The 16,997-nt window shown below is 49.5% G+C and overlaps 1 protein-coding gene across 45 annotated transcripts in view; it reads right to left on the bottom strand.

The window, feature by feature from the left end:
• The window catches only part of Celf4 (CUGBP Elav-like family member 4), a 281,414-nt gene that overhangs the window by 197,318 nt on the left and 67,099 nt on the right, over positions 1-16,997 (bottom strand). For 42 of the 45 annotated variants that reach the window (XM_026783333.1, XM_005355716.3, XM_013349350.2 and 39 more), the window contains exon 2: positions 10,010-10,092. In XM_026783333.1, the coding sequence (XP_026639134.1) occupies positions 10,010-10,092 (83 nt within the window). Of the gene's footprint in view, positions 1-10,009; positions 10,093-10,214; positions 10,296-10,745; positions 10,781-16,997 lie in introns of those variants that run through there. The other 3 variants (XM_026783362.1, XM_026783360.1, XM_026783359.1) reach the window with 3 other exon arrangements.

The raw sequence follows: 16,997 nt of genomic DNA, 5'->3' as shown, positions 1-16,997 counted from the left end.
AAATGAACACAGTGTCCGTGTAATTATTTCGGGTAGAGCTAGCCATGTGGGCGGCCGGGTGCCGGGACGCAGCCCGCCGCTCCTATTTCTACAAAACAACAGTAGACCTGTAGTGGTGACAATGTTCTTGGAGTGCTCCACCAAGGAAACCAGGAGTTTGAAGTGAGGTTCTGGAAGTTATGGGGGATTCTGGAAGTCGGTCAGGTGGGGTGGCAGAATTTTTCCAGGGGAAGAGAGGTGGGGGGGGGGGGCTTCTGAGCTTATTCTGAGCTTGGAGCCACAGTGTGTATAGGATTTTGGGAGGTTTGCTCATCTGAAGTTGATGAGTGCTCACAGGCTGTAAGGGGCTGGAGGTTCTGAAGAATATGAGTGTGAGAAAGGTCCTTCATTCTCCAAACATACTCCATTCTCAGCCCCGGGTAGTAGGAAAGTTTAGATTCCCATCCCCAAAGCCTTTATTTACTTATTTAATTTGGTAACTGCTATGGCTTCAATGTTGAATGTTCCAAAAGGTCCCCAAGGTAGCACTGGGAAATATTCCCTTTAAGGGATTGTGTTGTTTAGATCACTTCCTCCTTTTTGTTCTTCTCTGGTGCTGATATATGTGGTTCTGTTTCTTTATGATGGGTTGCTTCTCTGTAAGACAGTTGGCAATGGGCTAGAGCATCCCAAATAGCTCAAACAAACTTTTCTCTTTATAAGGGTAGAAATCTAACTAACATTCCACCATCCCAATTCTCCTGCTTTACACACCCAACAAAATTCTGCTTTCCTCCTCCTTGGACAATTTCTGGTCATTATGGCTCACTACCATTATTCTTGTCTGAAAACAAACAGGTCAAATAGTCCAAGCTGCATGTTTTAACCATTTTGTATTTTTATTATTCTATATTTAAAATATACTCGAGTTAGGAATCACAGGGTTTCACTGCAGCAAAGGCCCCCGAAGGTCATCTATGCTCACATCAGTGTTTTGTCATTAATAATTACACTTGAGTTATTTATAGCAATTCTTGGCATATAAAGGGCTCATACACGTGACTTCATTATAGAAAGTAAAAAGCTCAGACCCAAGTCATCCAGAAGGATGACATTTTCTCCACAGCTGTTAGTGTTTTAAGGGTGAAATCAAGTGTTTGGCATTGTTTTGCCTCTTCTCTTCTGGACACAGAATTAGGTACAAGGCTTTGGATCAAACTCTTGCCTTGTGCCTACTTGGCAACCAGAAGAGAATGCTACCTTTCTGGCACCCCCTGGTGGTTTCCTAAGGGCATACCACAAGTGTGTTTGATCCTATTGTGCTTTTACACCATAATAGACTTGGGGGACCAAGAAAGACCTTGTCCCATTAAACAGCAGACTTTTTTTTTTCTGCTACAACTATTTTCATGAGGACTTTGATAAAGAACAATACCACTTTTTGCCATCACCACCTGGGGTTGCTCATCTTTGATGGTTCAAGGCAGCCCATAGTTCCGGAACCCCACTGGTCCAAAACACAGAGGCATCTGGTCCTTCGCTCACCCACACACATGCTTTCTAAAAGGAACTCTTCCAGTCCTAAGGCACATCCCTCCAGAAGCAGTAGCTCACACAGAAATCTTGTGTTTCAGGCTTCTTTTCTGAGGAAAGGTCGAGAAACCCTTTAATAGTCTCACCATGACTCACACAGGCACAGCCCCTGTGGCAACCCAACCTCGGGCTCCTTCTCCCAAGGACACACATCACACACCTCCACACTCACATCCCCACCAGTTGCGATTACTGGAGCCAACACTCCTTCCTTTTGCACCTCATGCACCCACCACCACAAAGCCAGATTTGTTTTCTTTCCAAACCTACCCAACAGGGAAAGCTAAGCTAGGAACCCTCTGGTGGGGGGGCTGTCCGTGATATGGGCAGTGGAATTGTGAGGATGGATCAGTCTGTGTGCCCTTCTGAGGTGTCCTGGTCAGCAGAGACACTCAGCGGAAAGAGAAGTTGCCTTTAACTTACCCCCATGCTTTCCTTGGAACTAAGCAAGGCAAGCACTGGTGACTGACTGTCAATGTTAACAGAAGACTCTGGGACTAAAAAGCAGTGCTGGTGACTCTGGGGATTGCACATCTTCCTTGGGCAGAGTCTGAAGAGAGGAACTCATGTCAGACTTAGGCTGTGAGGGGGAATGGAAAGTGTCCAGGAAAGGAGATGAAGCAAGACAGAGGCCTCCGAGGAAGATGACATGAGCAAGAGCTTTGGAGGTCTGAGGAACTCAGAGGAGGATTGGGCCACTGGCTGGATCTTTTGGGTAACAGAAGATCTTCTGGGTAAAGGAGATGAGAGTTTTAGCTCACAAGGATAACACTGGTTATCCAATGAAGAAGGTACCAGCAGCGCAAAGGCCTGGAATTGAGTGGTCACCACTGGGACTAGAATTCCTTGGGACAGCTTGATTTATAAATCTTTCTGGAATGCCCAGACACCTGTCATTAATACCACATTATAAACATCTTCAGCAATCTACTGTGTTAATTTTCTTCTGTTCTGAACACAGGACAAGTTGTACTCTACCACAATCAGCCAGTTCTGTGGCAAATTGTAAATTGCCTCTCTGAACCCTCAGACTGAGCAGAGTGAAGGGTGGGTTTGATGTTTTGGCTCAGGGTGAGTACATCAGAGAGGGACATATCTGACCCTTGCTTTATTATGCTTGTCATCAATGGTGGCAGAAGATGTGATCACACTAGCGAGGGGGATTTTGGGCTGCACATAAACTCAATATATTAGCTTCCTTTTCAGGCATGAGAAAAAGTCTTCCAAAGGGAGAGGTTGGAGACCTCCCACATGGCTGAGCCTTGGAGGTTTGGGTTCTTGTTCCATCTCTGTCTGGAGAAAATTCTCAGTTTGTGTCACGCAGATCACTGATTCCACGTGAGTCAAAGGAGAGAGTAGAGTTTCCCACTGGCCCTTTATTCTGTCTTGTTAAGCGATGTGGGGAATTCTGGCTCTATTGTTCTTAGAAATATGAAGGATGTCAGAATTAGGAGGGATTCTGGAGGTAAACAACCTAGAAGGTGACTCCGGGGAGGGTCTGGGCTAAGCTGGAGCCACATGGATTGTTTTGGCAGCTCTACCTATACCTAGGTCCCTAGACGGCAACCATTTACTCAGAGGCCTTCTTGAAGTCAGACCCAGGGTAACAGGAACTGTTGCTTTCTGGTTCTGGGTGTCCCATAGTCTACAGTCATTTAAATGATAAGTGTGTGGACTTTTAAGGCCAATGATGATAGGGAAAAGAAGGTGTAGGAAGGAGGTGCATGAGGAAAACCATGAGGCAGAGAGGACTTAGGCTGTTTCTGCAATGGGAGCAGTGGAACCTCGGGCTGGCACTGTGGGCTGAGTGAAAGACAGGCAAGTTGTGTGGGCTGTAGGTGTAACCCTTATTTCTGTCTCTGGGAAAAAATCCCTTTGACTCTTCTCTTGAGGCCTCAGCATTCTCCTAACCTTGGTATTGCCTTCTGCATAGTGGGCTCAGGGTGGTGCCACATAGCAAAGGGATAAAGGGCTGCACATAAGCCTGGCAAATAGGCTTCCTGCTGGGGGGAAGAGAGTCTTCCGAAGGAGGGAGGTGGGGACCTCACAAGTGGTTAAGCTTAGAAGGCCTGGGTTCTTATTCCATCTCGGTCATGAGCAAACCTTCATCTCATGTCACTCAGATCATTGGTTCCATGTGAGTCAGGGGGGAGAGCAGGATTGGAAATTGTACCCAAACTGGCAGGTCTTGGGCCGTGTCTGCCCTGCAGGCTATAGCATGAAGTGGGCATGGCCAGTTTTGTGCCCAGAGGAGGGAGGCAGACTTGGATGCTCTGGATGTTCATATCCTTTCAATGAATGCTCTTTAACATAACCTCCAACTCCTTCTACCATCAGGACTCTTGGATTTGTCCTCAAAATGAATGAGAACCAGCCACTAAGAGGAAATTCTCAGTCTCTGAAGTCTGCTGTGTTTCCTGCCTTCTACACCACTGTTGGCCTTGAGACAGTTTCTCTTCCTAAACACAAATGACATTTGGGGAAACAGATCATTATTGGGGAGGCAGCATGTGTATTTCTGGATTTTAGGCTTATCCCTGGTTACTCCTCACAGATGCTAGGAACATCTACAGACTTGCCCAGGTTCTTTGGGTACTAAATTATACAGTTGAGGACCACTACCTAAAGGAAATATAGACAATTCCTCTTTGGGGACTATGGGAAAGAAAAAGATATACCACCTATTTTCCTCACAGAAGAACAAAAGTATGAGGTTAGGTGGAAATCACAGAGAAAGGCCTTATGGGATCCCCATGGTTCAGGCACCACAAAAGATCTTTTTCTTCTGCCATGTAATAGTCAAAGGTAGTATGTTGTTCAAAGTTACAGATTAAACTGTACTTTGTGCCCAAAAGAACGAAGTCTTCTGTGTGAGTGAGGATGCGTTAGGGATAGGATATTTACAGAGGACTAAGCTGAGGTCCTTGGGATGGACCACGACCCAGTGTGACTAATGTTTTTTGAAGAGAAGCACATGGGTGCAGAGATAGAGGACTGGGGACTATAACTTAAGGCACCAGTAAGGGCACCTGTAGACAAGTGGGTCCCTAGACGTCTAGAAGCTAGAAGAGTGGAGTGTGAGACACTGTTCTTAAGCCCTCAGTGGAGATAAACCTTACAAACCTTGTTTTGTGAGTCGAGAACCAAGATGTTTTTGTGTCTGAAGCCTCCAGTTGGTGGTATTTTGTCATTATCGTTCCTAAACTAACGCACTCAGCCAGAAGGACAGCAGGAGGAGTGTGTGGGTCTGCCTGCGACACTACTATCTCAAATAGAGACACAGAAGGTGGCAGAAACGGGGAGAGAAGACACAGGTCGTGACAAGACCCAGATTCACTACACAGAGACAAATCCGACACTTCCTGCAAGACCGACAAGTAGAAATATATCACATCTCTAAACTGAAACACTTTGATTATGTCTATCACTAGGAGTTGTAAAACTACCCCGGAGAATTCACAGCCTCTGAACATGCTAACTATACCCTTCATAAATTTGTCTCTAGTTTCTGTTATCATATCACTGTCTCTGGGGACCCCTGGCTTGTCATCATTTGCCCTTTATAATTTATTCATCTTTCTTGCCTCTATCCTTTCTACTTATCATTCATCTTTACTGTTGTACATAAAATTAGACGGATCCTTCAGTGGCATGGCAGTTTGAAAGGGGGATGGGCCTCTTTGGGGAAGCCCCTTCAACGCTGACGAAGGACCCACGAGAGCCTACGCTAGGTGCCAAAGTGGGCTAAGCAACAGGAGAAAGGGGTAAGGAGAGGAGGAAGAAAAGACAGTGAGAGGGCAGAAAAAAGAGGAAGGTGGAAATGGAAGGCAAAAGGAAATAGCCAGAGTGGAGAGCAGGAGAAAACAGACCAGAACAGAAGTGAGCAAAGAGAGAAAACAAAATTGAGAAAAAGAGAAGTGAAAGTGAGATGCTAGAAGGGACAGTAATGTTAGGGCTTCAACTCGAATTTTACGTTTGGTAAATTTTTTTTATCTTACTATCTTTCTTAACACGCTCTCAGAAGGTCACCCTGAGTTGCCTTGGAAATGACAGTTCCTGCATTGCAAGCACCAGAGTTGGCAGAGACATTGCATGTCTCCTGTGTGACTTCAGGGGTGGTTAAAAAGAAGCAGCGTGTGTTGGTTGCCCACTAAGGGTACAGAAGCCCATCTTAAGTAGCAGATTGGAGCTTCGATATTTACCAAGAAGAAACAGCTCCCTTTCAGCATGCCAGTTCCCCTCCACACCAGCTTCCTCCTCACTGCCTCCAGGCCTCCTGCTAACTGAAACCAGCACCCCACTTCTTCCAGTTCTGGCCAAGAACTTTTCTGCTACTGAAGGAGTAATTCTGGCCACCTCTCATCACATTGTCTGTATTTCCTTAGCCAGAGCTTTGTTCCCTAGGTCCCATATTTCCAACTTTGGGAGCAGATGGGCTGTCCCTGGAAGACAATCCTCTGCAAAGTCCCAAAGGCTGGAGCATCTGGAACTTAGCAGTGGGGCTGTGTTTTAAGGCACACAGTTCTTAAACTGGGCCTCCTGTGCACTCCCCAGACTCTGGAGAGCTCTCAGCCCTGGTGTGAGGCATGAACACCTCTCTTTCAGGTGGGCCTTTTGGTCAGGCTCCTGCCTTGATGTGCACGCATAGTACAAGGCTGTTTCTTGCTATTCTAGCATAGTCATCTGACTCCCAACTCTCTTCTTACTGGCTCGTGTCCTGAAGGAAATCCAACCCCCCAGTGCCATCTTTGTCCCCTTGAGAGTTCTAAAGCAACTGACAGCACAAACACAAGTGAGTAATTTGAGTGGCAGTGACTGAACAAGAGCTATTTATCCATTGTGTGATCAAAATCATGGTGTCTTCCTCACAGGGTGGTCTTAAAGAGACTGAGGCAAGGGATGTGACAAGTAGCATCAAGCCTATCATTTAGTACAGTGCTTATCAAGTATTGGTTGTGAATGCTAAGCAGGTGACTACACTGGCCATTTTATTGCAGTGTCTATTGTCTTCCATGGTTGGTTATATTTGTGTGTGTGGCTTCTGTCCCCAGTTTGATGGGCAACTCCAAGAGGGAAGGAGATATATTGGAAAATGCTTGCTGATGGGTTAAGAAGTCACATTATGTGATTGCACCCTGTAAAGATGAATGATAGAAGGGACTGGTCTATTAGGAAAGAGTGAAGAGAGACAGACAGAGACAGACAGAGGGAAGAGAGAGAGAGAGAGAGAGAGAGAGAGAGAGAGAGAGAGAGAGGTCTTAAAAAAGTACATCATGCTGACTTTCTGGCAAAAGGCCATATTCCCAAGGACCCTGGTGAGGCTTCATGGTCTAGTAACCTCACTTTACTGAAACCATGCCACATTCAAGAATAATAATCCATTTGTGACACTGGTCCAGGCGATGACTCCATCAGCCCTCCAAGCAGCTTCAATTAGGCTGATTTCCAAGGAAGTTGGCCTCTGATTCAGAAGAACAGCCCTTGGGGGACCTGCTCCCTAAAATCCTACTTATTCCACGAGGAATGTTCGCTCCCCTGTCCTCCTGGATGCAGGTGAGGAGTGCTTGTACTCCAGCTGCAGTTGCTGTGCTGGTGTTGTTAGCCTCCGTGGTGTGTGCACGTGTGCTCACGTGTCTTTGTGCACAACAATGGATTGTTTTTTCTTGCTGCAAGGTGATACCAGCTCTGCAAGTCGCTGGGAAGCAGAGTGTGTTGTCTGAACCAGCTTTCCCTCCTTTCCTTCCTCAGTAAGAAAGTAGACAGGTGAATTCAATGGGTTGATTTAATGAATTTTGAAGCCTGGAAAAGTGCCTAAATTGTTGAGGTTACCAGTTTTCCAGATTCCCATTTCAGTTTCTTTCTCCTCAGTCAGAGGCGGAGGGTGCTCACTGGGACCCCTACTATGGCCTCCCCAGGCAAGAAGAGGTTTCTCCTGTGCCCCACTTCCAACCAAACAGGCATCTGTAAGCACAGCCTCAGCTGGCAGGAAGATGTATGATTTGGTTGAAGAGCATTTTGCTTGGGCCTCTCCCTGCATTTGCTGGCGGCACACTTCCTCTGATCTCCAAGGAGAGAACCAGCTCACAATAATAATGGCAGTTCTGCTTTTGGGATCAAAATGACTCCACTTTAAAGCATAATTTTACTCGGTCATTTTGTTTTCCATTTGTCTGCATGCGAGTTTGCGTGGGGACAATGTGCCCTCAGAACCTGTAGCTGCAACTCTTATCTTTCTCTCCGCGTCTCCCCCTGCGAGGTCTGCCGGCCCAGAGAATTGTGCGAGCAGGCTTGTGAGGGCGAGTCTCCTCAGGAAGCCTTTGAAGAAAGGTCGGTGTTCTGGGTGGCACAGGGAACTCTGAGCTGTATCTGAGCCCCACCAGAGACATTTATTTCCACCCCATCTCTGCCAACATACATTCATGGTTCTTCTCGCCTCTTGCCCAACTTGTCTTTGTGATTTCAGAAAAATGCCACTGGATCTCCCAGTATGAGGGATTAGCGCAGATTATGGAGAATGGTGTTAATTATCGGTGGAAGGGGGGACTGGCGCCTCGCTCCACCGTGCTCCTGATTTCCCCTGGGCCTTTCTGCCTGGTAATAAGCCTTCTTTAATCTGGCAGGCCCCTTGGTGAAATCAGCACCACGGACAGTGATATTGATTGCTTCTGAGAAACCATCACAGCTGCTCAACCAAATTACCTTTGATATGTGACCTTTAATGTAATTACTGCAACATCAAAGTATTTCTATAAATTATTAAAGAACTAATACACTCCATCATTTAGCTATTCTATTATATGTAAAATAAACAACCACGAGTTAAGGTTAGGTCTGGAACAATCCACCGTCGCTTTTCCTTTTTCGAAAATCCAAACCGTCCTCCCACCTTCTCTCTTTCTGTTTCCCCATTTGATTCTGACTTTTAGCCATTATGAAACTCTCCAGCAATTTCTCTCAAGCTGATGGAGGGCCTCCAATAACAACGTGGTATTTTCTATTCCATTTGGGTGGCTCTCAAATATCTATCACAATCTTCCCCTAAACAAAGTGCCATAAACACTTTATTAATCAGCGCAAACCTTCCCGAGAAACCTTCGACTGTCTTACAATATGGCTTTATGCGTCACGCACAACGTGGAGCACATTTCTGCCATCCTACAGAGGGCACCCAGAAAGTATTACTATAATATATGTGCATGTAGTCGCGCCACTAAAAAACCGACTGGGAACGGCCACCCTGCCAAAGCCCCGCTCCACACAAAATCTGTGCGCGCCTCCATTTCCATACATTTGCATCCGCGGCTGTGCTATTAAGATGACTCAGCCCCGCGCTTTGCAATCACAAATACCAAAATACAATACAAAGACTGTCATCATGGAAGGAAGGGGCTGGGTAATTCCTCATTCTCGACCCATAGCCTTAATGAAAGACCTCTGAAGCAAGGGGGTTAAGGAGGTAGAGGAGGGGAGCTGCTTCACCATTTGCTCTCGTCTACCTGGTTAACCTTTCCTGCTGTGGGGGCAGAAATGGAAACGTGTGTTTACATACGGTTTGCTTGGTAAGAATGTAAACACGCGTGTCTAAGCATAGGCGTGCATACATCGAAAACACACGTGCTTCCCAGCAGCGCCCACTGTATACGCGAAAAAAAAACCCCTGTATATTTGCTTATTCTTTAAACTATGCCCACAAACACACCTCTTTCCATTTATCTTTAGATGCCCAGCGGCTGTATATTTCCTAACCCCCCAAACCAATCTCTCTGAACCCACAGGAGAGACCGCACAGACCCTTGACCCGAGGGACACTTCTTATTTTATGGTGATGAACTAGCCTCGATAATAGCCACGGCTGATATCACACCCAGTTAGGGGGACCATAAATAATTCCCTTCTCCCCCTCACAGAAGCTATAAACCAGGGCCAAGCGCTATACTTTATCAAAGACGAGGGCTGGCTCCTTAAATAAACCGCGGTGATCTCACTCGCGGCGCCGGGGACGCGCCCCTCCCACAGCGGCTCGGGGCTCGGGAGCTGCGGGTGCTGGACCCCAGCGGGGCCCAGCCGGATGCGCTCGGGAAAGAGCGGAGCATCGCCCGGTGTGCGCGGCTCCAGGCCCAGGACATGGGGCGCCCCGCCCCGGGCCGTGCGCACGTTAACCCCGTCTGGGCTCCTGGCCACAGCCAAGTTCGTCCCGCGTCGGGCCTGGACGGCCGGGAGCCGAGGCAGCGGACGCGTCCCAGCTCTGTGCCCGCGGCCCTTGCACAGCCCCCCCCCCCTCACTACCCCTCTCCCGCACCTCGAGCTCAGGGGCTCAGCGGGAGACAGCCTGGTCCGTGGGGTCCCTGCTGTCCCCGCCCCGCGCGTCGTGGCCCGACCTCCCGAAGTCGCCCCCTGTCGGCACGCGGCCGGCTACAAGGCGGCCGGGGCCACTTACCCCGGGGAGGGTCTTCTGCTCGTGTAGCGCGCTCTGGGCCTTCAGCGCTGACTCACGCTCGCAGTAGGTGAGGAAAGCGCAGCCTGCGAGGAAAGGAAGCGGCGACAAGGGTCAGTGGGGGCGCCCCCAGCCAGGCCCGGCCCGCCGCCGCGCCCTGCCGCCCGCCCCACTCTCCCGCCCTCCTGTTCGTCATTACTCTCCCCACCTCGCTCTCCTGGGCGCTCTCTTTGGAGCTTCCCTGTCCCTCGGTTTTCCGTCTGTCTGCCTCTCCTTCCTCTTTTCCTATTTTGCTTCCTCCGCGGAGTCCTCCCCACTCCCCACGCCCCCCCTCTCTGCCCGCGGGTCTCTCTCTGTCCTTGCGTCCTAATGCTTCAGGCGTCTCTGCCTTCTCCTCACTCCTTGTCAGTGTTGTTTTTAATCAATTTCAACTCTAGCCCCCTACACCTCCCAGGAGGGGCAGTTTTCCCCTTTAGCTCCCTGTTTCTTTAGCTGTTACTGCCGGTGCCTCCTTCCTTGCTCTGAGCCCCTCAGCAGTCCAAGAGTCAAGGACCTTCCAAATAAAGGCCGAATCTGTAAGGGAGAGCCCACCCTCAGATCAGTTGTAATCAAATGAACACGGCTGTCACATGTTCTTTGTGTTCTCTGCCCCGATTCCTGCTGTCAAATTTGTGGTGAGGGTCTTGACACCCTCCCCGTCTAAAGGTTTTTTTGGGCTATCAAACCCACTGAGGCCTACCGTTGTTCTACCTCTTACGGCTTGAGGACAGCTCTGTCTCACACCACTCTGCCTGCATCTTCTCCTGTTAAGAGAGCTGAGCATGCTCTCCAACGTCCTGTCCACCCCCACCCCCAAGCCATTGTAACAACTCCACTGTACTGTATGTCGGAGACTCTGGAGAGTTCCGTGCAGACTGGAGGTCTTAACACCTGTCTGCAGGCACCAAGACACAGGAATAGAATATTTGGCGACATACTGGTTTTGAGCATTAACTCTACTGAGCAGCTTCAGGGGCCCTTTCGGCTGTCTGCAGGTGTGACTGAATGTGGCTTGGCTCTCCTGAAAAACCAGCTGGGAGCCAAGGAAAAACTGCAAAGGCCTACTACGGCTAAAGCACTCTTGTTTGTAAAGTCATCCATGACCCTGCCCTAGGGAAAAGCCCAGCCACGTAGACCCTTGCCTGCAAGGTCTTCTCTGGCCTCCCCTGCTCCCTCTACTTCTCACCCCATCTTCTCTGGCCGTCAGCTCAGGCTATGTCTCTCTCCACTTTCTCTGCTCCCAATCCAGTCCTTTGCATGAGACTGGAGACACAGCTCCTGCCTCTTCCAGTCCCTCCATGGGCTACATCCTTTCCTCCCTAGATACCTTCTGGCCCTTCGAAGGCCATTTACTTCTTCAATGTCCACGCTGTGCTAGAGTCAGGCTCTTCTCTCCTGAGGCCTTCCAGTTGGCGGTGACTGAATGCTACACACCTCAGTCCTAGTCATTAGAACATCTAGTCATTGTGGCCACTTGATGCACAGAGTCCCCACAATGTCCTCTCCAGTACCTTACGCCCATCAGATTTGTATCTAGTAACCTCTGTTCTTCCCCTTCTGATACTGAAATAGACCCTGCTCCCCTGTCTTTGCTGCCTGGAATGAAACGCAAAAGGAAACAGAGGCTCCAGTTCCAGTGCAGCTCTACCCTCCTGCCAAGAAGTCTCCATGCCGTCCCTCTCCCCTGGACCAGGCCCACATGGCCCCTCCTCCCTCCTCTCCCTCCTCTTCCCTCCTGGTCACTGGCAGACGGTTATTGATGGAGACACATGCAACTGAAATGAATAGCGGTCAGAGGCCCTGTGACGTCGTCCCTCATGCTGCCGCCTGCCTTTCCCAGGGGTGTCTTTCCTCCTGTTCCCTCGTCCCCTTGTTGGCCTTGTCTTCTGCTTGCTATGGAGAGACAGCCAGTGTCTCAGTCACAAGCAGGCAAGCCAGCTTGGGACAAGGTCAGGGGCAGGTTTGGAGAGGAGGAAGTAAGAGAAGAAGGAGGAAGAGACCATATTGTTTGTTTACACAGCTCAGAAAAATAAACTAGGGACCCGAGAAGGGGAAATCTGTTGTTTTTGTCCAGCTTCCAGGGATTTCTTTCATTTTTTTTTTTTTTGAGAAATCTCAGGGCTCCACCTTTTCCCTGTGCCTTTTAGGAACCCTGTCCCAGACCCAAGTGACCTCCCCCTGCCTTCTACCTCTGAATCTCCTGCCAGTTTGTATTCCCCTAGGTCACTCCCTGGTTCTCTTACTTTTTCTCATCCTTTTGAGGCATATTCTATCTTAGAGCCCTTTTCTACAGTGACCACTTCCTCACCATTCCGCTTCTACCAAGCCTGGCCTGCCTTCCTCCTTCACTGTCTTCTGGTATCCATCAGACAAGACTCCCTCTGTCACGTCTCTCTACCCCCTCACTTACCATCATCCCAACCTCGAGCACACATATCTCCCTTGACCCTCTGCCCTGCTTCCTTCCCTATTTGTCACCCACTACTCCCTGACATTAATATCTATTTGCTCATTGATTGTCACCTGAGACCAGGAACTCCATCTGCTTGTGCCGACTGCTTCTCTGTGCTCAGAACAAGGGCAGGATGCCTTACTCCTTGAGAGCACTGACTGCTCTGACACACTGACTAACACTGTAGGAGGGCCATAGGTATGGAAGGATTACAGAAATCACGTTCAGAGGCTGCCGAGAGCTGCCCCGAATGCCTCGGATGATGCTGCGTGCTGGACTGGCTGCCTTTGCGGTAGGGGTCTGAGATTGCTTTTGAGGGTCAGTAGGTGGGTCACTGTAGCTTGCTTTTCCTTCCTGTAGGCTCCCAGCTTAGGCCTGACAGTGCACTCAAAACCCTCTTCTGGGATTCCTCGCAAGGCACACAGTTCTGCTCAGAAGAGCCCTGTGCCAGCTACAGTCACTCGGGGCTTCCCTCTATATCTAACCTGGGGACAGTAATCCCTCTTAGAAGCTTGTAGGGAGACCTGTCAACCACAGCTGAGTCCCAGCCTTGTGAAATCAGCTGTGGGTTTTTGTTCCCTCTTGTGAAGTAGGAAGTGGGGAAGGGCAGAGCCCCTTCCTTCATCCTCCATCCTTCTGTCCTTCTACCCCCGCAGTTAGGAAGGTCCACCTTAATAGCGACACCTGGTACTTCCCCAACCGTCGCTCTGCAGTTGGTTTTGTACTTCACTTTGCAGTGGGGGAGATTAGTTTGCTCACTCAAGGCTTTTGGAGGGAGGCAGATGTGGATAAGCTGCTCGTTATGCCAAATCCGGAGTGCAAGAAACCACTAGCTTGCACCCTGGCCAAGATGAGAGCAGAGCCCCAGGGGATGGCAGCTTTGATGGGGAGGGGGTAACAGGAGGAGAACTTGCTCTCACAGGGTACTCTGCACAACCATGGGTTTGGGATAGAGGCCAAGGTGGGGTCCCTGGGGCCAAGCCTTATCAGATGCTAGCAAGGCTCTCCTGTCTAGCAACAGAGTGGAGACACTTACAGCTGGTACCAGGACAGTCATGCGTTACCTCCCGTTGTTCACTGTGGCTCCTCAGGCTCTGAGCAGTGAGGCTGGGGTATCTTGAAGGGTTGCGGTTCTTGCAGCCTGAACCTGGCAGCTCCTAAGGCAGCCAAGCTCACTGGTTTAAGGTATATAGCGGAGTCCTCAGAGCCATCCCTGCAGGGGCCCTCTGTGAATGCACAGTGTAGGTGGCCAGCGGATTCTGTCATGGAGTAGCTATGCACAGGATACTGTGGGAGGTCTTGCCACAGGGCTTCTACTAGGGGGCCAGGAAAGTTCTGAGAGGGGAGTGTCCTTCTGGGGGTGGGACCAGTGACACGGAGGTTTCTCCTGGTTTTTAAGTGCAGCCACCCTTTCCAAGTCCCCATCCTGTAAGTATATGATCTGGTCTTCATGCTCATAGGGGAAAGAACAACAATCTGCTGCATCTGTTAGGAGGGAAAAAAAACCCTAAAACCTAAGAAATGTACCTAAGGTAGGAGTGTTTCTACTTAAAACCTGTGAGTGCTCCATAGTAGTTAAAAAAGTGAAATGACCCGGGTAGTGAGGACGCTTCAATCCCAGCACTCTGGAGGCAGAGGCAGAGGCAGAGGCAGGTGAATCTCTGTGAGTTTGAGACCAGCCTGGTCTACAGAGTGAGTTCCAAGACATCTAGGGCTGTTATACAGAGAAACCCTGACATGGAAAAACAAGAACAAACAAATAAAACAAAAATAAATAAAAGGGGTGAAATAATCCTTAACATACTAACAAAGGAAGCAGCATTGTCCGACAGGAAAACCACACTGTATGATAATTGGTGCCATGGATACGCAGCGGAGGGCTATACCACTTCTTTTGTATGAACTCCTCTCTACGTTTACAGGCAAAGTTACAAGGAGCTGCATACGGAGCATGAGGCCCCGGTGCAGGATGTATCCCCGAGGTGATCTTGCCCTTTTTGTTTGGTTTGACACAGTTAGACTCAGACTGTATTCACAGATCACTTGCATAATTAACTTTCAAGAAAAAAAAACCGATCTGTACAAAACTAGGAGAGCGGAGTTGAAAGAAGTAGACGAGACTAGGTAAGGCAGAATGCAGGACCCATGGCTGCGCTGAGGACACAGCTGGGCATAAGCTGTCTCACAGATCCACCCTGAAGATAGTCATCTGTGGGTGCGGCAGATACCCTGCTGCCCCAGCTTCTCCTCTGTGCTGGAACTGGGCAGTACAGTGCTGATCTTTGAAGCAGGCTTCTGCCTGGTAAGCTATAAATGTAAGTGAGTTTGGTTCACAGCCTAAGTGAGAGGAGCTGGCGTTTGGGGAATGGAATCCATGACAGGGTAGCGCTGCCAAACTCTGGTCTCTTGAGATCTCCCCAGGTGTGTGGCCTGAGGTGAGAAGCTACCCAAGTGACCCAGGGAACCTCTGGGTGATCCTTGACATGGCCTTAAGCTCCTGATCCTTGCCCCCTTCCCCCAGCTCATTGCTGACCTCCTGTCCTTCAGAAATCCACACACTCTCTTGTCTCCCCTTAAAGCACTGAACTGAGCAGAACAGAACCCTGGTCTGTCAGAGAAGGAACTTCGGAATCCACCTTGATAAGAGTAGAGACAAAGACAGTATCATTAGAGAGAAATTGCACACAGTGCTGTGTCTTCAGCTAATGGCCTGGGCACCCCTTCTTCCTCACAGCTGGAGGGGGACCTTATGCCTACTTGTCACCTCTGCTGGCCCACTCTGATCTGCCCCTCCCCAGGCATTCCCTACTCTGCGGTGTGGTAAAGGCTCTGGATCTGGTTTCCTTTTCTTTATATAGCCACCACCTAACCTCCTCTGTCTTGCCATTTTATTTACTCATCTCTTCCTTTCGCCAGTTTCATGCCTTGTGTCTTTGAATAGACTGTTACCCTGTGAGAGTGGAGACACCATCCTTTTATCTCTTGGATTGGGTGGAGGGCTGAGAGACTAAGAACATACACAGAAGAGGAGCAAGAGACCTCTGATTAAGGCCTGGGAACCTCGGGATACAATCTCAGGGAGAAAGGATGGAAGGCAGGAAGGATGGAATAACATGGCCCGGTCACAAGAATCCAGCTGGGAAGAGACAAGCAGAATGGGTGGTGTGGAGACATGGACAGGAGAGGTGTGGGCAAGGGTGTCTACCTTTTTCTAGCACAGCGGCCTACTGCCCACCATGGAGCAAGGGGCATTCATTGGTGATGCCTAGGGAAGTGGGCGGAGCCCTCTCCCACGTGGGGGAAAAACAGTGTTGCAGAATTAATTGTACCGAGAGATGAGGGCAGCAATTTACAAAGCCCCCGTGAGCTGGGATAAAAGGCCCTTGTCATTGTGAAGTGAGGAAAGAACAATTTCCGGCCCCAGCTCGAACAGGGCTGAAGCCTGGGGTGTAATCATCAAGGAAGGAAAGGCTCCCGATGTGATGGGCTCCCCTTCCTCCCCCCTCAGCCAGGCCTTGGCTTCCTACTAATTGAATTACAGAATTAGTCAAAGGAAGGTGGCCTTAGAATAGGAAGATCTGGACTTTAATAAAACATCAGGTCTTATAGGCCTGGAATCAGCTGTCTTGGAGGAAGTAGGAGAGAGCTGGGGGATGGGATAGATCAAAACACGCCGACCTTCCCCTCGGGGAGGGAGATGAGGTGGGGAAGGACGGGGAGAGCGATCAGGAAGAGGTGAAGGGTTTGAGTCTGCATACCCATCACCTGGCTTTGCGAGCACATTGATAAAAGGTCTTCGTGTAAATCAGGCCATGTTAAATCATCCTGGGCTGGTGAGCTGACGGAGGATCTGTCTCAAATCTGGATCTCCTGGGTGTGCTATGGGGCCTGAAACTCTATCCTCGGTGTATTTCTTCTCAGACCAGCATCCTGGCTCCAGAATGCCCCTGAAGACTCCTTAAGGGGTGCAACATAGAGATGTAACCTTCTGCCAAAAAGTGATGTTCGTATCTTAGGTGGACAGAGGAAAGAAGGGCAAGTCAGAAAGTGTCCCCAGAGAGGAAGTTACTAGTTCCCTGAGGCCACATTCTCTAGTCTCTCCCCTTATTCTGGGACTTAAACATGTTTCCTCCACCTCTGGACGTATCCCAAGACTGCCCCTCCTCCAAAAGCCGCCTCTTGGGTCCTAGTCCAACCCACCTGACTATCACATGCTGGAGCCTTCTATGTGGAGTCACCTTTGGACACAGCTATATGGTCTGCAGTAAGAGTGAGCCAAGAATGGCCCAGTAGGTGGGGTAGTGAGCAGAACTGAGCCCCGAGCCTCGCTCTGCCTGTCCTTCCATCCAACCCCCCCCCACCCCGTGCCACCTTCTCAGGACCCCTTCTGATAGGTCGCAGTAGGACCATCTTCCCATGCCCTTTTCTGTTTCCGCGGTCCATCCCTATTTCCTGGAACTATTCCCTCTCCAAGTAAAAAGACAGACGTTCCCCACAGAT

This window comes from Microtus ochrogaster, chromosome 18, assembly GCF_000317375.1.
Source record: "Microtus ochrogaster isolate Prairie Vole_2 chromosome 18, MicOch1.0, whole genome shotgun sequence".
Lineage (NCBI taxonomy): Eukaryota > Metazoa > Chordata > Mammalia > Rodentia > Cricetidae > Microtus > Microtus ochrogaster.
The sequence above is the reverse complement of the archived record's forward strand: the minus strand, read 5'-3'. Positions and strand labels throughout refer to the sequence as shown.